We start from the raw sequence: 24,005 nt of genomic DNA on the forward strand, positions 1-24,005 counted from the left end.
AGTGGTTAGGACTCTGCGCATTCACTGCCAGGACCCGGATTCAATCCCTGGTTGGGCAACTTAGATCCCGCAAGCCGCACAGCATGGCCAAAAAAAAAAAGAAAAAAGTAAATTGAGCTTTCCCCCCTCTTTGCACACTGCGGGTATATCCTATCCTTGAATAACTTGTTGAAAACCGTAGATGATGTCCTATCTTGAATGCAGAATTATTCTTTTCCTTCTCTGAACTTTCCAAGTCTGCTGACCTCATCTTCTGAGGCCTTGCCGTGCCTTCTCCTGAAGGCTTGGGGTTATCTGGCTAAGGAAATAGGTGAGTAAATGCTGGGGACCTCTTAGAAGAAGAGGGCCAAAGAGGCAAAATAATGCAGCGAGCAAGGTTACAGTCTGTGTACAACTGCTCTCAGATCCACCGAGTGACCAGACATCAGTATGTCTACATTCCTTTCACTAATTAAGGGATTTCAATAAAGTAGGGTTCAATTCAGTTGGCTAACAGAACCCCAGAATTCACTGCCTCGGAACTTCTCCTCTCAAAGTACCTGCCGTGTGTTTACGACCAGATCAGGACAACAGTTTATGGCTTAAGCCACTGCCCCATTTCTCTGGGACCAGGTTTCCAGCAATGAGAACGTGGGACAACTCTGGACACTTCTCTGATATAAAATCCAACCAAAGAACCCCCTTCACACCTGACAAGAAGGTGTGGACTACATTGCTTCCTCATCCTGTAAACCTCAGGATTAAGGAATATGCATTTGGGTAACATTATTTGAAAATTGCAGAGGTGCTGCTGGATTACAGAAGTGGACTGACCTCATAGCCAGGAGATGAGTTAACTAGTAGGGATTTCACTGGATTACTCACTGGGAAGTAAAAAGAGATAGAGTCCGAAAGGAAAGAGCTGAAGGGAACTGTGACATATAGTGGAGAATTAGCCCACAGAAGGGAATAAATATGAAGAGTATGGGAGGAAATAGATATTTCAAAAGCCGACATTGGGTTCACCTCTTTTAGCTTCAGACTGTCTACTTTTGAAATAGAAACAGAACCCTTATCACTGAAAATCCTGGACGGACAGAGAAGTCTTTGTTCTAGAAAAGGATGGTACAGTCATCACCTCACCAAAGATAGATTCTTTTCTGATGTTGTTGGGTGGAGAATCCAATATCAAGGGTGAATTTGTAGGAGTTTTAATCCATTCAACTGGTTGAATCACATACATCCCAAACCCAGGACTATTTATATGAGGTTCAGTCAACAATTAAGCAGGTCATCTATTTGTGTCACTATATTCTTCAAAGTCTTTGCTGTGTTTAGCAGTTCCTGTGATAATCTAGGGAAGAGGGTTATAGAACAGGTGAGGATATTGAGACCCAGGGAGGCCGGGGCCTTTTCTAAGTTCCTCTTTTTTGCTCCTGACCCCTGGAGCCATTTACCTCCCCCCAAAAGATTAACTGGGACAAGTGTGCACCTCAGACTACCTCAAGGGATTTAGCCCAGATTCATGTTTCTGAAACTCAAGTTCATTGTCTCTCTCATTCTGGTAGAGACCATCAAGTGTGAGCTCTTATAATCAGTAGAGCACCTGGCGCTCTACACCGTGAGCTGTTCCCTTCTTAGTAATAGAGATGCTGACATGAAGCAAAGATGGCAGCCAGTGGACACTCTCTGATGCGATGGGGCTTCAGACCTCGCAGTGACTCTGTGATGTGAGCGCTATTGTTATCTTCACTTCATAGATAATACACTGAAACTTCCAGAGGTTAAGAAACTACTCCAAGGTCATGCAGCTAGTAACTGGCAGCCTGTGACTGGAACTGCAGAACCTCCCTCCTGAGCACTCAGCTACATGGCTTCCAAAGAACCTCATTCTAGAGTCATGAAATCGCTTTCCCAGACCTGGAATAATTTTAATAGCCATGTGGTCTATTGTCCTCTTTTTTTGCACATAGGATGCTGAGGACCAAAAAGGGTCTGTGACCTGCACAAGGTCACACAGCTAGAATCAGCCTCGAGCCCTCCTGCGTGCCCTCCAGGCCTCTCCTGTCACACCACGGTGCACCATCACTAAATGCGAGTTTTTGAGAGAACCTTCTTTATCAGTGGTCCTTAAAAGTAAAATGTTACCCCCCTACCGAGAAGAATGTCCGCCTGTGTGTGTGTCTGTGTGTCTGTGGCGTTTAAAGAACATTTTCAGGTCTATAACTAACTAAGCCAGAGAGGTCACATCCTGGAAACCTGGGGGGTGTGGAAGGCACAGTCCCTGAGCTCACCTGCTCTGAGCCACAGGTGTATCCGCCGTGGTGTGCAGCGTCTGCTCAGCAGCTGGTAACAGAGGTGCCTGACACACATACAGGCGATCGACTGCTCCCAGCCCACACGCATACACTCACACACGCGTCCCAGCATCCAGTGTGTCCGTGGCACCTAGCAGCCCAGCTGGCAGGGCAGCTGGCTCAGCTGCACAGAGCCGCACGGTGGTTCCAGGGGTTGTGTACACTCACAAAAAGGAACGAGTGCCCTTTACGAATGTGGGTCGTACAGAAATCCATGTCCTGCGTGCCCCCCCCACTTTTTGAACACACACTTTCTACCCCAAGACTGTTCCTCTTATTTTAAAACACACCACCAGGAAGGTCCACCAGGATAGGGTCAGAAGCAGCTGGAAATCATCCAACAGGGACTGTCTCCTACCGAGGTCAGGAGAATCCCATCCCTCCAGCCCCCCCACCCCATCCCCCCATCAGGGACTCAGGACTACTCCCGGAGATGCCCCCCGCCAACTTCGTCAATCCACAGTGCCCTCCCCCTTCCACCACCCTGGGAACCTGCACTTCATCTTTCTGGTCTCATCTGTCACGTGGTCTCCCTTGTGAAGCTTTGGGTCTCTTCCTTGAGATTTAACGTTCTTCTTTCTACCTTCCAATAGCAGTTTTTGTTTTGCTAATTTTACTGCTGCCAAGCATGATCTAAGAGCTTTACAAGCAAGAATGCAGTTAATCTTTCTAAAACCATTATTATTATCCCCATCTTACAACTGAAAAATGGAGGCACTGAGAGGTTGAGTGACGTGCCTGAGGTCACACAGCTCATTAGTGGGGCCACGCTTTGAACCCAGACAGTGTGGCTCTGGGAGATGTGCTGTGAGCATTGAGCTGCCTCCTTCTGCCCTGGGTCAGGTCGGTTATTTCCACACCAGCCTCTTCACCAGCGTTAGACTCATTCCTCTCTCCTCTCCGTGCCCCAGCCGTGCCGGGCCTAGTCTCTGCTCATCATGGCCTGTGGGGCTGTCTGGACGGGAGGACAGTCTGGACGCCGCTGCCCTGAGCACAGACAGAGGCATCACGACACTGCAGCGGTGGTGGGGAGCCCTCAAAGCTCCCCAGTCTGCCTCAGCCTCTCCGCTTCAGATGATGGATATAAATAGGGATAATTCGTGCCCCGCAGAATTAGTGTGAGGGGCAAGTAGTCAGAGCATTCTAGGACGGAATGAGGGCGACCCCCGTGTGGGCCAGCCTGGACGGCTCTGTGACCCACGCAGAGACAACAGACAAAAACCTTCCGAGGACGGCAGTCCTGCGGATCTAAATTGTTACCCTCATGCATGGGGAGACTGCCATTGAGAGAAAATATGGAATCTTCTTCTCAAAGATACGTCAGAGATCTCTCTAAGAAATGTCCCCTCTGATGGACCTCAGGCGATGTATATATATATGTATGTATATATAATACATAGGTGTGTATGTATGTAATTATATATGTTATATATAATATATGATATATACACATATATGTATATTGTATATAATATATGTGTGTATATATAATATGTATATATAATATATATGTTGTCATAATGTTGTCATTGCTTAAAAGATTTCTGAATGTCTTCTTTCAGAATCATCTTTAGACTGTGTGACACACATTTTCATTGTCCTCAATGGTGGCAAATCTCCCTCTATTAGCAGGACGACTTAAATTTGGGGAATGGCTAAAAGTCAAGGCCAGTCTATTGAATAAGGTGGGGAACAAGCAGCCTGGGTAAACGTGTTTCTTCAAAGGGCTGATGCTCTGTGACCTAGCTGGGTAGGACCCTTGTCATCCATGTGCGGTCAGAGAGAAAAGCAGCAAGACATCTCTCGGGGGTTCTGCAAGATGACAGTTCGAATTCCACAGGAGGCTTCAGGCCACATGTTTCTTTACAGCAGATGAAAACAAATGTGACGGATATGGATATGACCTTGTGCATATTATAAGTATTATGTGTCCATTAATTAATCGATGCTATTGGAAGACCAGATAGAAAACCAGAAGCCCTGTGGGGGGAACTTTAGGCAGGAGCCTGAAGGTGAGAAAGAGGGATTTGCTGGTGCCATGAAGTGACTCCTCCAAATTCACACTATCCAGACCTCCAGCAGTTCCTGACTTCGTGCCAGTTTTGAAACAGCCTTCAAGGATATTGCCCAAAGGAGGCCCCAGGGCCCAGATGAAGCAGGTTTGGAAGGGAGGAGCTAGGAACCTACAATAAGCCAGGTACTTATGCAGAACTTTTATATAGACTGTGTCACTTACTCTTCAAAATCTCCCTTAAAAAAAAATCAGTGCTGTTATCCCATATTATGCACGAGAACACTGAGGCTCAGAGGATACACGTCACCGGCTGCAACACCGCAAGTTAACAAGATAAAAGCCAGCGCACATCTGTCTTACTTCATCACGCTGGGACCAAAGCAATCTGCATTTTCAGGATATTTAAATGAGTGAATGTTTTCATTGCTGTGAGAGTTCTGTTAAAAAAAAAAAAAATGTGTGCAATAGATCTGTTCTCTTGGAAGCCTCGTTAGCAGCTGCTCTTGGCTGGGGCCCTTTATGGTCACTGTGCTTCCCAGCAGTGTTTTTGCTCTTGCCAACCAGCGGCCCCAGCAAAGCCGCACTCAGCTATTAATAGAACCGTGGTCACTGTCTCTTCGGATGTCTCCTTTCAGAAGAAGAAAGAGTCTGCTGAAAACCCCTTGACAAACCAAAACTTGTACCAGTGCCTTTGTCTTTTTCCTGCCTTCCACCTCCTTGTCGGTTGTGTCTATTAGGTGGTGCAGTGGTACCCGCAGTTGAAGGGCTGACATTTAATCGCTTAACCCTTCATGATCATGGGCTTCTTAGCAAAATGAGTCCTTGGGCCCAGGCACAGAGCACAGAAGCAGACCTTCACGTTCTACCCCAGCCCCGTTCCTGCCAACCGGAGAGTTGGTGTTACGGGAGCATCCACGGAAACCTAGCCATCTGTGATCAGGTATACAGAGGAAGGATGCTTTCAGCGTGTGCTTCTGTTCTTCCTGCCCCTCTCCCCCTCATACCCTCACTCACGCCAAGAGGCCAGGCAGCTAAAGTCATTTCAAGCCTTCCTATTCGGTGTCTGTTCCTGAAGCTGGGCCTGGCGAGACTGAAGGAAGCATAATTGACCCTGAGCTTCCTCCTCCAAAGACCCCTGTGCTTGGGGCCTGTCCACAGCTTCTCCACCGCCACCATCCAGCTCATCCCCTGGAGTGAGTCACTCTTGGTCCCTGGGCCGACCTTTCGTTTCCTCCTTTCAGAACACAAGCCAGGGAGAGAATGAAGGGGAAAGAGACCGGCCCTGGCCCCTGCTGGCTCTCCCCTCAGGCCAGCCACTGGTGAGGCCACAGTTGCAAGAACCCAGTGATTCCAAAGCAAAATCCAAGCGTGAAAGTCTGTGTCTGGCATCCGTGATGATCTGGAAAAGGAAACTGTTTGGAAACTGTCTCTGTGGCTCCTCACGGCTCTACTGGATGTGATTCTCCTCCGCGAGTCAGGACACCCTTTCCTAGTTTCTGTTGGGCGTTAATCAGACCTCCCTGGTGAGAGAGTGGACTTGCCCACCAGTGCCCCGAATAGGTGTGCAGGCAAGAGGGACAGAGAACACACTGGAGTGTCCTTGGCTTCTGCCTATGTTTCCCCAGCAGAGAGCTGGCACAGCACTCAACACTCTGCTCTCCCCTCTCCCTGCACCAGGAAACCCAGCTTCACCTCTTCAGGCATTCAGGGGGATCTGTGCCCTCTGACTGCCTGTGGCCACCTCCAGTCCAGATCACCACAAAACTACCATCATAATAAAATTAAGAATTTCCATTGGTTGGGGGGGATACTCACAATGAACCTGCTCTACGGCAGATGTTATCACTCAGTCCAGTGGGTCCCAAACACTTCTGCACTTTGGAGTCGCCTGGGGGCTATAAGAAATTACGGATGCCCGTGTCTTACCCGGAAATTATGGTTTTTTAAATTAATTTTTATTGGAGTATAATTGATTTACAATGTTGCGTTAGTTTCAGGTATACAGCAAAGTGAATCAGTTATACATATACATATATCCACTCTTTTTTAGATTCTTTTCCCACATAGGCCATTACAGAGTATCGAGTAGTGTTTCCTGTGCTATACAGTAGGTCCTTATTAGTTATCTATTTATATACAGTAGTGTGTATATGTCAAACCCAATCTCCCAGTTTATCCCTCCCCGCCTTACCCCCCGGTAACCATAAGTTTGTTTTCTATGTTTGTGACTCTATTTCTGTTTTGTAAATAAGTTCATTTGTGCCATTTTTTTAGATTCCACATATAAGTGATGTCATATGATATTTGTCTTTCTCTGTCTGACTTCACTCAGTATGACAATCTCTAGGTCCATCCATGTCACTGCAAATGGTGTTATTTTGTTCTTTCTATGGCTGAGTAGTATTCCATTGTATATAAGTGCCACATCCTCTTTATCCATTCATCTGTCGATGGACACTTAGGTTGCTTTCTTGCCTTGGCTGTTGTAAATAGTGCTGCAGTGAACACTGGGGAGCAAGTATCTTTTCAAATTATGGTTTTCTCCGGATCTGTGCCCAGGAGTGGGATTGCTGGGTCATATGGCAATTCTGGTTTTTTAAGGAACCTCCATACTGTTCTCCATAGTGGCTGTCCCAGTTTACATTCCCACCAACAGTGTAGGAGAGTTCCCTTTTCTCCACACCCTCTCCAGCATTTATTGTTTGTAGATTTTTTGATGGTGGCCATTCTGACCAGTGTGAGGTGATACCTCATTGTGGTTTCGATGTGCATTAAAAATGATGATTTAATTGGCCTGGAGTGTGGCCGAGGCGTTGGAATTTAATACCCCCCCCAAATGATTCTAACGTGCACATTTGGAAACCCCTGCCTTAACCTTAGAGCCCTCTGAGATAGAATAAAAACCACCCCCTGCAGATGAAGAACCTGAGATTAAGCAAACCTGAGTGACTCACCCAGGCTCACCGCAGCCTTAAGGAGAGAGCCAGCCTCTGTAGTCAGGCTGTCGTCTACATCCTTGCTTCTCAAAGTGTGGTCCGCAGACCAGCAGCATCACCTGGGAGCCTGTCTTAAATGCAAATTCTGGAACCACACATGTCCAGACCTACTGATCAGAAACTCTGGGGTGGGGGCCCAGCACTTGTCACAGGCCTCCAGGATCGTCTGATGCCTGCTGAAGTTTGAGAACCACTGCTACAGAGACATCAAGGTGCCCCGAAGGTCACAGTAACGTGCAGCCAGCCTGGGGAGCTAGATGTGGCCACCCCCTGGCGACCCCTGCACCTGGAAGGCGCTTTCTGCCGCCACCGCCAGGGGGCGCCCAGCTGCACCCGGGAGGTTGGGGGATGGCAGAGCCGGCGGGAGGGCCCGGCAGGGTCAAGATCCCTGGGAACTGAGCTGGCCCAAGGGAACTGGAAGAACAGTCCCCAAGAGAAGCTCTAAGCCTTTGGTACATTGCAGAGGCTTTTGGTTTCCCTGACTCCCAGGCATTGAAGCCTCCACACCCGCAGTTATTGAAACTTTGGGGATGGGGAGGGTAAAGACTCTAAAAGAGAAGAATAGGTGACTATACACTATGTCCTACAGCAATCGCATTCTAATAAGGCACTTTTATTAGACAAGGTATACCTAGTTAACGTAGGTTAACTTTGTAATTGTTGGAGAAATACACAGATTTTTGACTTATGTGTTCATTCCATTGAGAATTGTTTAATTTTTCTTTTTTTTTTTTTTCTTTTTGGCCGCGTGGTACGCGGGATCTTAGTTCCCCAACCAGGGATGGAACCCCGTGCCCCCTGCAGTGGAAGCGCGGAATCCTAACCACTGGACCGCCAGGGAATTCCTGAGAATTGTTTAATTTTAAAAGTGCATGTACATACTCTATTCGTAGTTTTGTATCTATCCACAACCCTCTGCTTGCATGATTGAAGTCACAAAAAGGTAAAAGCAAGTCCCCTAAAATAGAGGAGACTTTGGTACGTGCCATATAAGCATCTTTGTTAATTACCGTTGTGAAAGTAATTAGACATTCTGTGAGTGAAATTAGGGTTGTTATCAAATTAGACATCACAAATATGCAGGATCTGCTCAGACTCACTTTACATCTCGGAAAAGAACTGGAGAAATTATAGATCTCGGTTATTCTGGAATATTTTAGATCTGGCGCAGGTATCCATGATATAAATCTTGGAAATATGGATAAGTCAAAATATTTATAAACGATTATCCTTTATAAAGTCACAGATAATGTTCCCATGAGGGGAAAAAAAAAGATTCCCTAAGGAAGCTAAAAATTTAATGAGGGCAGGGACCATCTTTTTTTTTTTTTTTAATAAATTTATTTATTTATTTTTGGCTGCGTTGGGTCTTCGTTTCTATGCGAGAGCTTTCTCTAGTTGCAGCGAGCGGGGGCCACTCTTCATCGCAGTGCGTGGGGCTCTCACTATCGCGGCCTGGAAGGCACTTTCTGCCGCCACCGCCAGGGGGCGCCCAGCTGCACCCGGGAGGTTGGGGGATGGCAGAGCCGGCGGGAGGGCCCGGCAGGGTCAAGATCCCTGGGAACTGGGCTGGCCCAAGGGAACTGGAAGAACAGTCCCCAAGAGAAGCTCTAAGCCTTTGGTACATTGCAGAGGCTTTTGGTTTCCCTGACTCCCAGGCATTGAAGCCTCCACACCCGCAGTTATTGAAACTTTGGGGATGGGGAGGGTAAAGACTCTAAAAGAGAAGAATAGGTGACTATACACTATGTCCTACAGCAATCGCATTCTAATAAGGCACTTTTATTAGACAAGGTATACCTAGTTAACGTAGGTTAACTTTGTAATTGTTGGAGAAATACACAGATTTTTGACTTATGTGTTCATTCCATTGAGAATTGTTTAATTTTTCTTTTTCTTTTTGGCCGCGTGGTACGCGGGATCTTAGTTCCCCAACCAGGGATGGAACCCCGTGCCCCCTGCAGTGGAAGCGCGGAATCCTAACCACTGGACCGCCAGGGAATTCCTGAGAATTGTTTAATTTTAAAAGTGCATGTACATACTCTATTCGTAGTTTTGTATCTATCCACAACCCTCTGCTTGCATGATTGAAGTCACAAAAAGGTAAAAGCAAGTCCCCTAAAATAGAGGAGACTTTGGTACGTGCCATATAAGCATCTTTGTTAATTACCGTTGTGAAAGTAATTAGACATTCTGTGAGTGAAATTAGGGTTGTTATCAAATTAGACATCACAAATATGCAGGATCTGCTCAGACTCACTTTACATCTCGGAAAAGAACTGGAGAAATTATAGATCTCGGTTATTCTGGAATATTTTAGATCTGGCGCAGGTATCCATGATATAAATCTTGGAAATATGGATAAGTCAAAATATTTATAAACGATTATCCTTTATAAAGTCACAGATAATGTTCCCATGAGGGGAAAAAAAAAGATTCCCTAAGGAAGCTAAAAATTTAATGAGGGCAGGGACCATCTTTTTTTTTTTTTTTTAATAAATTTATTTTTGGCTGCGTTGGGTCTTCGTTTCTATGCGAGAGCTTTCTCTAGTTGCAGCGAGCGGGGGCCACTCTTCATCGCAGTGCGTGGGGCTCTCACTATCGCGGCCTCTCTTGTTGCGGAGCACAGGCTCCAGACACGCAGGCTCAGTAGCTGTGGCTCACGAGCCCAGTTGCTCTGCGGCACGTGGGATCTTCCCAGACCAGGGCTCGAACCCATGTCCCCTGCATTGGCAGGCAGATTCTTAAGCTCTACACCACTAGGGAAGCCCCCAAGGGACCATCTTTGCCTTGTGCTGCACTGTATCTCCAATTCCTGATGTTTCTGGCTTACATCTTCCCAAGTAAAGGTGATAAGGCTTATCTAGAACGGCACTGAATTGGCTGCCGGAAAGTTTCATGAGGAAGCAGCTAAGGTAACAACCAGCCTGCACCACACCAGAAACACAGGTGTACCAAGGTGTTTGGCGTTCTGGGAAAGGCCACCCCAGTCCATATTTCTTTTTGTAAATTTTCCCAACCTGGGATTGTCCTTCCTACGATGATCCTATGCTTGTCTCCATGAAATTCAGTTTTACATGTACCTATTGCGTATTTTCTGTGTATGGGACACATACCGGATTTGCTGGGTGTGCAGAAATTGAAAGCCCTTTGCAAGCTGGCAGGTAATAAGCAGGTATAACGCGGTGTCAGAAGGGTGTCATACTAGCAGAACTGGCACATCTTCTCAGAGCACCAACAGAGAGCATCCATGGAGAAAAGACTCTGAAGGGGTGTGGCATTTGAGATATTCTTTGAAGAATGGATAAAATGTTCAGCTAGATAAAATATCTGAGTGGGAGGAGAGCATCCTGAACAGAAGGAATGGCATGTGTAGGAGTCTGGACCATGAGGTCTGCTTGGGGATCAGGCAAAACCGCTTGTCTCTGAACATAAAATATATGTGGTTAGAAAGGAGAGTAGCGGAAAAAAAAAAAAAAAAGGATGAAGATGCTAGTTGTGTCCAAATACAAAAAAGATCTTTACCTGCCAGGCCAAAGTTAATTTCTACTTAATTTCATGGGCAGTGGTTGGAAATGGAAGTTTACTGAGCAGAGCAAGTCAGTGCCATTGGGATCGCACTTGGGAGGGTTTTTGCAGCTACTAGTATGGAGGGGATGCAGGAAGTTACCAGAGCCTGAAGATGGTGGCGGAGGGAGTAAAAATGTGGAAAACATATTTGAGAGAGATTTCAAAAGCTTCTTAGACTTGGCAGTTGGTTGGGTTTTGGAGAAGGATTGCCAGGTTTTGTGCCTGGGTGACTGAGGAAATCTTAGAGTCATTAACATAGGGAGTTCACCGGGTTTTGTGTATTGAATTTACTTATACGAAAATGAATCTGTAATTCTAACTTGGGGAAAACACATAGCTACTACCTTCTTCAGGAAAAACAAAAAACAAACTCTAATCTTTACTCTGGGCTCTGATTTCCTGCTCAGTCCTCCTCAAAAATGTTCGCTCAGTTCCTGAAACTAGAAGAAATTTAAAGTTCAGAGGAGCTAAAATACTGCAAGCTAACTTTTATAGTTTATTTTTCCAGGCCATTCCTGAGTAGAGATAGACAGGAAATGAATGGTTACTGTAACTGAGATGTTTGTAGTATAAATACAATTTGTTAACTTTAGACCATTTTCTTAGGTTTTATTCCTCCCATAACTCAAACTGTGTTTTATTCTGGGGAGAGAAAAAAATATATAGGTGATCTAAAAAAATAAAGTTAAGCTGTACTTCTGATTTTGTGTGCAAATTGCATCCTATAAATTGTACTGTGACCCGTCATTTGGAGAACTCCAAAAAAAAAAAAAAAAAAAAACCCTAAATCTTCATTTCCTTTGTGTTTTCTAAAGGTCAAATGCTGCAAATACTGGCCAGATGACACAGAGATCTACAAAGACATTAAAGTCACCCTAATAGAAACAGAGCTACTGGCAGAATATGTGATAAGAACATTTGCTGTTGAAAAGGTAAGTTTTCACACTGCTTTGAAAAGCTTTGGTCAGACATTAGTGATACCAGCCTCATTAAGTTATCTGGGATAATTCATACGTGGTCACACCTGAATGCAGGTAGGCTCTATCCAGTGATTTTCAAGATTGCATCTTGCCCTGTGATTCTGTAATAGCTCAGTTCCGTCTTTGAAGCAAATCATTCCCATTTCATGAAAATCTGTGTTTTGCAGCTAAACCAAAAGATACACCTAGCTGTCTACTTCCTTTTTCTGTTTAACCTGATTGATATTGTTCAGCTCATCTCTCTGTCCTTGTTCAGAGGCAGTTCAATAAATGTCCTTCATGCTGTACGTCCATGTGGGTTTCCCAGTGTTGAGTTCGTATCGGTGTGGAGACACAGGTCCTAACTCGTCCTGGATGCCCCCCACCTCCTTGAGGCTTTTCCAGCTTATGGTTTAATATGGACTGATGGATTTTCCAGGTGGAAGCTTCTACCTGGAAACACACATAAGTAGACCTGGGATGCCCCTGCATGAACCAGCGCTTCCATCCATTCACTCCCATGCTGGTTTCAGCCCTCGGGCCCTGCGGGCGTGGGGTCCTGAATGCTGTGCTCTGTCCCACGGCCTCATCCCACATGCATGGATGGGACTGCTGCTCTGTGCCTTCTCCACAGGGCGTAACGGGGAATCTCCTTACTCCCCCTCTTTCTGCTGACATAGGGAGGGGCCGGAAGCGAAGCAAACTGCAGTCCATCCAGAGAAGTGTCACAGGTAGGCTGTGGGGGGTAGTGGAGGTGACGTGGCTGACAAACGCTCTGCCTTCCTGTCCTCACCTTGCCTTCGAAGAAGGGGACCCACGGTTTGGTCTCTGAGGTCCTCCGGCTTCTGTCCACGGCTGAGCCATACACCGGATGTGGCGATGCCGGCATGAACTTACCAGTGGCGGGTGCCCTTGCAGGCGCCGGGTTGTAAGTGGACCAGGGCGGTTGGCTCCCAGCCCACCCCCCTACTTCTCACTGCATCTCGATGCACTTTCTGGATTAACAAGACCAGTTTTGGGAAATGAGGAAACTGCAGCGTTTGCTTACTGGCTCATTTACCCTGATTTTTTCAACTACCTCTCCTGGTTTTCAAATCCCTATTTGTCATACAATCACAAGGCTGAAGAGACTTTCATTTATTTTAATCTGTTTCTCAAACTATTTAGCTTTTTTTTTTTTTCCCTCAGCCTGTCTTTTTTAATAAGCAGGCAGGAGGCTTAGAGACTTCAAACAACGTGGAGTTCTGGCTGACTCAGTTCTTCAAGTTCTGAACCTCACACTTTGATGTCGGGTTTTTCCCTTCTTAGGCAGGATTGGGGGGGAAAAAAATATGGAGGATTTTTGTATGGCTCTTGGCAAGAGAGCTCATGAATAACTGCATTGAAACAGATAGTGATAAAAGACCCAGAATATTTTCTTCTTTAAAACAAAAAAAAAGCATCCAAAAGCCGTCACTTAAACATAGAGTTCTTTGAACAATAGTCGGCTCTCTAATAAGCTGAAAATGCATCTCTGTGGCTAAAGGAAGGATTTTTTTGTCTTTTTAGCCTTTTTTTAACCTCTTAGTGTTCTCGGCTACATCCCCAGCTGCACAGAAATGTTCCTGAAATACCCAGTTATTTAGTCCTCAGACGAGCAGCAAAGAGGTGGTGGGAGGAAGGAAAGCATGAGGAGCTTGTTAGAGCGTTTGGGGAAATCAAAATGACATGTTGCCGGATTTTCTAACGGGGCAATTGGAATCTCTAAGGAAAACAAATCATTAGTACGGCTGTGGAGCACTTCTTGTAGGTTTTAAACGTCCTCATTAGAAAGGAAACTTAAAAAAAAAATAAAACAGCCAAGTGAAGTGTATACTTTGAGAGTCCTCCTATGCGGATTCTATTTTGAGAGTATTCGCATCAGGGGACCTAAAGGTGAAAAATGGGTTTGGGCTCCGTTCTGCAAACAAGCAGGCAGGTTTGTAGCCTGAAACTGGTCAGTTCCTGTTTTGCATGGGACGGTCATCCTTCCTTTCCCCTGTAGCTGGTGACTCCAAAAGCTGAACAGCTTTTAAGTAACAAAGTGCCCATCGTGGCAGGAGGAAGACAGCTGAAAAGTTTCTGTGGATCTAGGCTGTCTGGTGACTCTACCCCTGCCGCAGCTGGCAGAAAGGAAGCTGGCGATGGACACCAAGTTCTCTCTGCCTAGGAAGGGGCTGGGGCTCAGAGAGGCAGGGATATGGTCCTGAATCTGCAAGACAGAGCATGTGCCTAGGGATTCATCCATCCACACATATTTATCAAGCGCCCGCTCTGGGCTAAGCACTACTGTTTGTCGTGGGGGGGGGGGGGTCCTTCCTTCCCAGCTATTACAAGGAAAAGGAAATGCATACCTCGCTTTTACTGGGCTGGCCAAAAAGTTCGTTCGGGTTCGTCCCGTAAGATGTTACAGGAAATCCCGAACGAACGTTTTGGCCTACCCAACATATAGCATTAATACTTATTATATTACGTATAATATGATACTCATTTATTTAGCATTAAATCTTGTTAATGAAAAATGAACAAAAGATATACTTGATATCAAGTTGGGAAATATTTTGGACTGTGATCACTGATCACATCTATGATTTTCCCCCCTATATTACAAAACAGTGAAAGAGGAAACTGCCGTGTCCATGAACAAGAGTGAGAGGCGACTCAGAAGCCAGTTCCGTTGCTCATCTTGTCAGCAGTGAGCACAGTAGAGGGTGGAGGTTTATTTTGGGAAAAGGTTTGCTGCATCCCAGACACTGACATTTACCCTGCTGAGAAAACGAGTCTTAGATCAGTTGGGCGCCCAGCCCGTGTTGGATGGAGTTCGGGTTCTGGGGATGCTGGCTCTGAAATCTAGCAAAGCTAGAAAGGGAAGTGCTCAAAAAATTAAAATTAAAAACAACAGTGTACGGGAGACATAAATGCCCTTTTGTCCTCTTTGGAATGAATGAATCTTTACTATAGGCTTTCCCACTTCCTGGGACACCCCTGCCCTGCCCTGTCGTCCTGTGTAAAGCCAGGGGAGCTCTCAGGGGTTTAGAGGCACACCATGTGTCTTCTGATGGAAGCGTTAGCCAAATGTTACCATGGTTTCAGTGAGAGAAAGTGTGGGCTCCCACCACCCAGTAATCTTGCTCTGGGGTCACAGAGCGTATTTAGCAGATGACAATGTTCACTTTCCTTTGTGACTCCCTGACGGCTTAATTCCTTAATGCTTCAGCCCCACTAAAGAATAGCATGATTTTCAAAGAGAAATAAAGCTTCGGCACTTGTGGGTTATTAAACCAAGACAAATGAATGCCCTGATGGCAAACAAGTCTTAATTTTAAAACCTATCATTGTTTGCCTCTTCTAGTCTTTCAAAGCACATAAAAATTCCTAATTTCTTCCTGGCTACCTCTGCGTGAACAGCGGCTACTGGTAAAAGTGATGAGGTTCCTGGGTGTTTAATGTTAAGATAATTAAAACCAAGCCCGGGGCCAATGGAGAGATGGTGTCCAGGAAACAGTGCTGGAAAGAGAGAAGGGGGAAAGTCAAGTCTGATCTCAGGTTACCTCCAGCCTTGATTCTGGAAGTAATTGTTGTTTTCAAAGTAGACTCCTGGGCTTCCCTGGTGGCGCAGTGGTTGAGAGTCCGCCTGCTGATGCAGGGGACACGGGTTCGTGCCCCGGTCCGGGAAGATCCCACATGCCGCGGAGCGGCTGGGCCCGTGAGCCATGGCCGCTGAGACTGCGCGTCCGGAGCCTGTGCTCCGCAGCGGGAGAGGCCACAACAGTGAGAGGCCCGCATACCGCAAAAAAAAAAAAAAAAAAGTAGACTCCTGTTTTAAAACATAGTCTTAATACATAGGCTCATAGTTAGAAAAAGAAAAAAAAAGATGGATATAAATCAACTTATTCTCAAAACAAGAGTAAATGTTAAAAAAATTAAAAACACTTGAAGTCTGTGTCCTTGTGCCTTCCCTTCGGTTCTATGGCGGACCACCCTCTCTCTTCAGGTTACTGGTCTAACATAGAATTCCAGCAAAAATACCTCTGGATTTCCATGGTTTATAATCTCGACGTGCCCGTTTCCCACAGGCTGACCGCTGAAGGCAGGAGACACCATCTCCATGTCTCTGCAGCCCCAGCCCCTGGAGTCAGGCCTGAAGCATTGCGTTTGCATCTGATTGTTGGTGATCAGATGAATGGATTAAATGTTTACCCCAATTAAAGAGAGAAACCTAACAAACTCGAGTTGCCAGTGAATAGTGGTTCTCTGTGCTGTCCGGTTGGAAAGTGGTCCTTCTTCCAGTGGCCTTTCTGCATATCCTCAGCGTGTGCACAGCCCGAGTGCCTGGTGCAAACAGCACCAGAACACAGAAGAGCTCACCAGGGGTCTGCATCTCAGCAGCTGGTCTTGAGCGCACAGATACCCCTTAGTTCCTTCCCGTCCCCGTTCTGTGCGTCCTCTGTGGGCTCGCTCCTCACACCGTAGGATCTAAGTGACACACAGACTGTTAACAGAGCCTGCGTTAACAGGTTTAGAAAGAAGGCTCAAGGAATCCCAGCGACACACCCATTTGCTGCCACTGCACCTGTTAATTAGCGTTTTCCCCAAACATCCCCTCCCCTTTCACCCCCACGAACATCTTCCTCCCTGTGAGGAGGCCTTCAAAGCGCATATTGCACCTAAGAATGACCCTCTTCCCAGCAGCTCACTTTCCCAGCCCCGGGGCTCCCTGACTGCTTAGGGGTCCTTGGCGCCCTCCTGACCCCTCACCGTTTGTTCTCCTTTGTTCTCTTCCTGCGCTGTGCTGACCGACCCCTGGCAGCGAGGTGTTCATGAAATACGCGAGATCAGACAGTTTCACTTCACGGGCTGGCCGGACCACGGCGTCCCCTACCACGCCACCGGGCTGCTAGGATTCGTCCGGCAGGTGAAATCCAAGAGCCCGCCCAACGCAGGCCCGTTGGTGGTGCACTGCAGGTGAGGGGGGCCCGAGGCCCCGAAAGGAAGCACGGGGAGCAGTGGGTGCGGGTCTCCTCGGGGTGATGGAAACGTTTGGAAACTTGATGGATGCGAAGGCGCCAGGTGCCACTGAGTTGTGCACTTTACGATGGTCATTGCGTGTTATGTGAGTTTCACCGCAATAAAAATCTAAGCGGAAGCAGGAGCACAGAAGTCCTTTCTCCTCCACTGACTGAGCCCCCTCTCTGTGCAGCGCCGGTGCAGGGAGGACCGGCTGTTTCATTGTCATCGACATCATGCTGGACATGGCCGAGAGAGAAGGGGTGGTGGACATCTACAACTGCGTCCGGGAGCTGCGGTCTCGGAGGGTGAACATGGTGCAGACCGAGGTACAGCAGCTCCCGACCGCCCGCCTGCCCTCCCTCGGGCTCTGACCCCGGTGCCCGCCCTGCACCTCACCTCCCAGGGCAAGGGGAGAGAAGAGCCAGCAGTTCTGTCTTCAGAACCCCCAGGAGAAAAAGTGCAGCACCTGGCCATCCTTCTTTCCCTCCCTCCCTCCTTCTTTCCTTTTCTTTTTCTTTCATAAACACACAGAAAAGGCCAGGAGTCTCCCAGGTAACAGAATCTGAGCCTAACTTTCCCCTTACTTCTGTGTCCAGGGTCCAGTCGAGGCTCTACGTTTAAGCATTCGGGGATTCAATACCATTTCTTTTTACTGTGTCTTTTAAACTAGCTGGTAACCAGAGCGAGACCACTCCTGAGAATAGCCAGGCATTTGCCAAGTAACCTTTAAGGGTAATCTCTGTGCATTTCGTTCTCTTCCTACTGTCCTTAAAAATTCCGTCCAGTGGCCTGGTATCATGGGAATTCGCCCATTTTCTGGAAGTGCTCTATACCGACTAGTACTTCTATAAGGTAGAACTCAAGGTGTATCAGGAATTTTAAGTATTTGAGAAAAAGTATTCCATCCTGCTCCTAGGAAATTTACATTTTTACTACTATTTGATCCTTTTAAGTAGGCATTACACCCACCACCTGGAAAATGATTCATGAAGTAGAATAAGACTCCCTTACATTTAGGTTGTGCGTTAAAGTTTACAAAAGCCACTGGGAAACCTAATTTCATTTTTTAACTAACAGAGAAGAATAACAGAAACTGTAAATGCTGCTTCCATGGTCTTTTTCTTCAGAACAGAGTTTTTGTTTTAAAGATAATAATGATCATAATGTATTTTCAGTGTACTTAACAGTTGATCAAATGTCACCACATCCCCTTTTTCTCACTCAATCCATTTCTGAGGTGTTGTTTAATAGGACTGGGCTGTTTTCGAGAATTAAGAATTCAAGTTATTTATAGAAATTAAAGTAAAAAGTAATGGGCCTCTTTTGCATTTCATGTAATTGGGGAGCAATAATAAATATGCTAACACTTTACGAATTAACTGTAGGGAAAGCCAGGGCCAATTCAGAATTAGAGGGTTGGTTTTTAAACTGCAGGCTTATACGTACACACGAGAGCTCTTCCCTGGACACATAAGGACTTTCGTAATCATCGCATTAATTAATGTTTCAAAGTAAGTAGCTCTAAGTGCTCAGAACTGTTGATTTTTCATAGTGATGTCAAGTTTCCCTGGACCTTCTTTGCACTATTAATTTGGTTAGCACATTCCTCTTTTCATTATATGTAGGTAAGATTCTGCTATTTCCTCATCTGAAATACTGAGTTCCAAACTCGTGGGATCCGAATTGCAGAGACAGTGTAGCTCCAGTCACTCCCACATGACAGTGCTTGCTCTGGGATTTATCAGTGTCTGAGTGGTTTTCATCGATCTGTTTACGGCTTCTGCATTGAGCCCCTGTTTATCTCTTCCTCCCGCTCTACTGTACGCCGCACATGGCCAGTCACCAATGTGCCCGCCGTCCCGTTAGGGAACAGGATTACTGGTCCTGGAATAAGCCCCTCCTAGCGGTCAGGTCCTCTCCCCTGCTTTCTCTCTGGTGGGAGGGCATCATCTGTGATGGGTGGACCATTGTTCTGTTTTCCTGTGTGTGGGGGGCTGTGTTCCCTCCTTCTCTAGTTCTTTCTGGTTACCTTGGTTTCTCTACTACTAACGAGTCCCGTCTGCTTCGCCAGGAGCAGTACGTGTTCATCCACGATGCCATCCTGGAAGCCTGTCTTTGTGGGGACACCTCGGTCCCTGCTTCCCAAGTCAGGTCTCTCTATTATGACATGAACAAGCTGGATCCGCAGACAAATTCAAGCCAGATTAAAGAGGAATTCCGGGTAAGTCATGCTAAAGGGACAGGTGGCCGGCTGTGACCTTGCTCCTTAAGAAGGACCTCAGAGTCGGCTCCTGAACCCATGGGCCAGCACAGGGTTTCTTCGCCTCGGCACTGTTGACACTGGGGACTCGATCATCCGTTGCCATGGGGGGTGTTTAGCAGCACCCCTGGCCCCTACCCACTGGATGCCAAGAGGCCTCCACCACACCGTTCTGACAACCAGATCACGTGCAGACATTGCCAGTGTCCCCGCGTTGAGAACCACTGGTCTAGCAGAGCCAGGCCCCCCCTTAGCTGGCAGACACCACACTGTCCCACAGTGTAACACAGGTGCAGCCGGACCAAGCAATGTACATTCAGGGTGCTTGCCGGGCAAGAGTTCTTCGTGCAGTTCCTCATATTCACGTTGGGTCTAAATGCACCTGACTCAGCCGATCTCCACCAGCCTCTTACCCCCAAGCACCCAGATGTCCAGCCCTAGTCGGACTCGACGGCACGTAATCCTGCACACCCACGGTGGTCCTTATGTCTGATGGGCACTGTCCGTGGACCAAGTGCAAGGAGCGTAAAGAGAAATAAAAATCCAACTGTGTCAGTGGGGTTCGGGGAGGAGGGGGACATCAGCTGCAGGAAACATGGGTCTCCCGAGGTCTGAGACGGGTTCTCTTCCCAAGTGTGTGTCCTCTGTCCTCTAGACCCTGAACATGGTGACACCGACCCTGCGCGTGGAGGACTGCAGCATCGCACTTCTGCCCCGGAACCACGAGAAGAACCGCTGCATGGACATCCTGCCCCCCGACCGCTGCCTGCCTTTCCTCATCACCCTCGATGGCGAGAGCAGCAACTACATCAACGCCGCCCTCATGGACGTGAGCCCCCTCACCCACTAGGCAGGGTGTGGGGGGATGGTCCTCCAGGGACAGTGCCTGTGTTATCTCCTGACTCCTCTGCCCTTGTTTTTTTTTAAGATGTAAACTGTATTTGCAACAAAGTGCATTTCAGATTCCGTATCTGTTTCTGTGTGAGGACCAATGTTCTTAGTCTCTCTGAGAGCCCCAGTCCAGGCGACTGATAAATGAAAGATGTCTCGGTTACTCTCTGAGCTTCAATTTTTAACCTCCTGGCCGGAGAGCAAGAGACAGCTATTAAGTCACGAAAGCAGCGAAGTGGGATAATATGGTTTTTGCAGCATTATTTTAGTTGCCATTCCTCCTCATTTGGGCGGTAATTAACATGGGGGAAAAATTGCCTGTCAGCACAGATAGTACACAACTCATTACTTCCTGTCTGTCTGTTTACTTCTAACTGAATGAACATTTGCCGTTCAATTGATGGGCAAAGTGAACGGGTATTTTCAGTGCTAATATGGAAATTTTAATTCTATTGGTGTGATATCAGTAAAAGCGCATTTAAACTTGTTTGAAGCTCTGCAGAGCCGTAAAAAGCATGTGTGTCCTTTGATGGCAGGAATAAGTAACACCATCACACATTTAAATGACAAGCAAACAGATTTTAGGAAAAACAGAACTATTTTAATTATGTATATTTTAAAGTAAAGTTAAATTTTCTCCATTAAAATAGTTATGTATAGGGCCAACCTTGCCTTTCTACCAGAAATACCAAAAAAATTATGAAATACCGATTGTTTTCTTAGTATCAAAGTGAGATTATTTTATCATTATTATTCTGCAGATGAGTCTATATTTGGTCTGTTTTGGCACTGACAATGGTGATAGAATTCAACAGTTGTTAAATACATTCAGTGTTTTATGTCACAAACTCCCATGTGTACAAAATAACTTAGCTTCCTCCTGTTACATTTTCCTGGGTATATTTGGATCTTTCTTGTTTGTGTTTGCAGAGCTATAAACAGCCCTCGGCTTTTATAGTCACCCAGCATCCTTTGCCAAACACAGTGAAAGACTTCTGGAGGCTGGTCCTGGATTATCACTGCACGTCTGTAGTTATGCTGAATGATGTGGATCCGGCCCAGGTGAGACTCGAGATTTATGGCCATCAGGGCCCGTGCCCGGGGTCAAATCTGTGTTTGCTTTGTTTGCACATGGAGAAGTTCAGTCCCCCGTTGGCAGGTCACAAACGCCAGGCAAGGACGGAGAACCGGAGATGCTAAAAACCAGACGGGATTAGGGGTGGACGCAGAAAATAGTCTGAAACCAAAAGAGATGGTGGGAGTGACAGGACGAGACAGGGTCAGAAATAGGGACCAGATGGGCTTCCCTGGTGGCGCGGTGGTTAAGAATCCACCTGCCAATGCAGGGGACATGGGTTTGAACCCTGGTCCGGGAAGATCCCACATGCCGCGGAGCAACTAAGCCCGTGTGCCACAACTACCGAACCTGCGCTCTAGAGCCCACGAGCCACAACTACTGAGCCCATGAGCCACAACTACTGAACTGAAGCCTGCGTGCCTAGAGCCCGTGCTCCACAACAAGAGAAGCCACCGCAGTGAGAAGCCTGTGCACCTCAACGAAGAGTAGCCCCTGCTCACCGCAACGAGAGAAAGCCAGTGCACAGCAATGAAGACCCAATGCAGCCAAAGATAAATAAAATAAATTAATTTTTTTTAAAAAAAGGAAAAGAAACAGTGACCAGAGGGAGATACAAGGTAACGGGCAGAGTCAGAGCTGAACTGGAGCCTGAAGGTCGCAGAGCAAGCAGACCAGGACTGTGAAGAAAGGCCGTCAGCCTCTGACACAGTCCCAGATCCCGTCCTGGAGCATCTGTGCGCCTCCTGGCGTGGCCCACTTGGAGCCCTCAGGTGGCGGTCGTCATGGAGGGGGTGGCAGTGCAGGCCGACAAGCCATTCTAAGGGACAGCAATTACTTTGTCAGCTCTTTGGTAACGATATTAAAAAGAAATAAAACTGGGACGTGAAGATAAGAAAAAGTCAGAATGATCAATGGGGCTTTTTCATAGCTCTTCTTCTTAAACATAAAAAGGCAGAGAACTGGGTGGTGGTGACTCAGTGTGAGTAATGGAGTGAGAAGCATTTTTTTAAGGGACTTGTCAGGACAGCGTGAGCACAGGGGCCCTGGGAGCTGGATGTATTGCCTTAGGGCCCGGCTATTCCAATCGAGGGCTGACCTGCTGTGACAGAGGCCCTTGTTAAGTAGTTTGAACTTGGCGTGTTGTAAGAATAAACTTGCTCTGGAACCGAATTAATTTTCTATCTCATAGACACAAATCCCTTAAAAAAAAAAAAAAGTCTGAAGTATTGCAGCATCCAAACTGGACGAGATTTTTCCTTCCTAAAATCCATTTGATTGTCATCAATCTGCCATGTATTCCATGGACCTTCACTTCAATTCTGTAATGTTTTTATTTTGTTTTGTTTTGTTTTTGTTTTTGCGGTACGCGGGCCTCTCACTGTTGTGGCCTCTCCCGTTGCGGAGCACAGGCTCCGGACGCACAGGCTCAGCGGCCATGGCTCACGGGCCCAGCCGCTCCGCGGCACGTGGGATCTTCCCGGACCGGGGCACGAACCCGTGTCCCCTGCATCGGCAGGCGGACTCTCAACCACTGCACCACCAGGGAAGCCCCCCTGTAATGTTTTTAATTATGTTTGAGGCACTACATTATCTTGTTATGGCTCTAGCCTGAAGACTAGTTAATGAAATAATAATGATAGTCCTTGCCCTCATCTAGTCCTTTTTACTTAAGAACCTTAAATATTTTAGGAGTCTTCCCCAGTGATTCTTCTCCGAAGGATAGATGGCAACCATTGATAAAGACAAGCAGACACCACAGCTGGGGGGACTTCAAAGACACAACCAGAAGTAGGACCAAGGAGCCTGATTTTCTAACTCACAATGCCATGGGTTAAATTTCACTCATTCAAGAGTCCTTAGTCATAGACAGAGGATAAGCGACGGTTCCCTCTTCAGAATCGTTGTTTTTTCCCTAATGTGAATCCTGAAATGTAGTGATACGCTATTTTTTTATCATTAGTGAACCAGACATCAGTGATTTTCACGTGTTCTTTTTGAATGACAGTGTTTGAATTCTAAAGCTGCATTCTAACTCCAAACTGTTGGACTCACACCTGGCAGGAGAGACAGAGAAACCCCAGTTCCATTCAGCAGACAGAGCCAGTGTTGAGAGTCAGAGAAAACATGCTCCTGGGATTCAGCCTTTTAGAGAACACTGAACGGAGCATTTGAACCGAAAGTCTTTGCAATTGCACAAGAATAGCCCTCAACTACTTTAAGTATTTATAGGTCTGGTTCATGGACATGTTATGCACTATTTAAGCCATTGTCCACACGGTTTCCTTGGGCAGAATGCAGAATGCCATGTGCCAGGAGCCAAGCACCAGCCCAGGCCGTTCCTGTTTCTCTGGTGTAAGTGACAAGCTTTAGATCAGGGCCTGAAGTGAGAGAGCGAACAGAGAGCAAAGCTGGCTCAGTCAGGAGAAAATGGGCAGAACGGTTCAAATGTGCGTGTTCGAGCTTTTGTGACCAGCTCAGCTTCCCATCATACACCTGTTAATTTTAACAGTGGGTACCCTTGGGTATCAAAAAGAAGATAAAACTTCAGCAGGCTATCTTTTGACAAGGCAATTTTATAACGTCACCAGGAAGCACTGGTGAAGAAGGAAAAATTTCGTGGAAGTATTATTTTTATTTTTATTTTTATTTTTTTTTTTTGCAGTATGCGGGCCTCTCACTGTTGTGGCCTCTCCCGTTGCGGAGCTCTCAACCACTGCGCCACCAGGGAAGCCCGAAAGCATTATTTTTAAATAATAAATGTAATTTCTAAAATACTATAGACTTAGCTAATGTAAAAAGGACACTTAGTTACTCTACTTTCATTCTTGATCATGAAATCCAAACCTTTAACTTCTGTAATAGAGGGAGGGAGA

The 24,005-nt window shown here is 46.6% G+C and overlaps 1 protein-coding gene across 3 annotated transcripts in view; it reads left to right on the top strand.

Moving 5' to 3' along the window:
- PTPRM (protein tyrosine phosphatase receptor type M) overlaps positions 1–24,005 on the top strand; it is a 752,167-nt gene that overhangs the window by 706,268 nt on the left and 21,894 nt on the right. For all 3 annotated transcript variants that reach the window (XM_082853409.1, XM_082853410.1, XM_082853411.1), the window contains 6 exons: positions 11,732–11,848; positions 16,704–16,858; positions 17,094–17,229; positions 18,975–19,124; positions 19,819–19,992; positions 20,985–21,116. In XM_082853409.1, the coding sequence (XP_082709535.1) occupies positions 11,732–11,848; positions 16,704–16,858; positions 17,094–17,229; positions 18,975–19,124; positions 19,819–19,992; positions 20,985–21,116 (864 nt within the window). The remainder of the gene's footprint in view (positions 1–11,731; positions 11,849–16,703; positions 16,859–17,093; positions 17,230–18,974; positions 19,125–19,818; positions 19,993–20,984; positions 21,117–24,005) is intronic.

The sequence above is a fragment of the Leucopleurus acutus genome (assembly GCF_964270905.1).
Source record: "Leucopleurus acutus genome assembly, chromosome: 13".
NCBI lineage: Eukaryota > Metazoa > Chordata > Mammalia > Artiodactyla > Delphinidae > Leucopleurus > Leucopleurus acutus.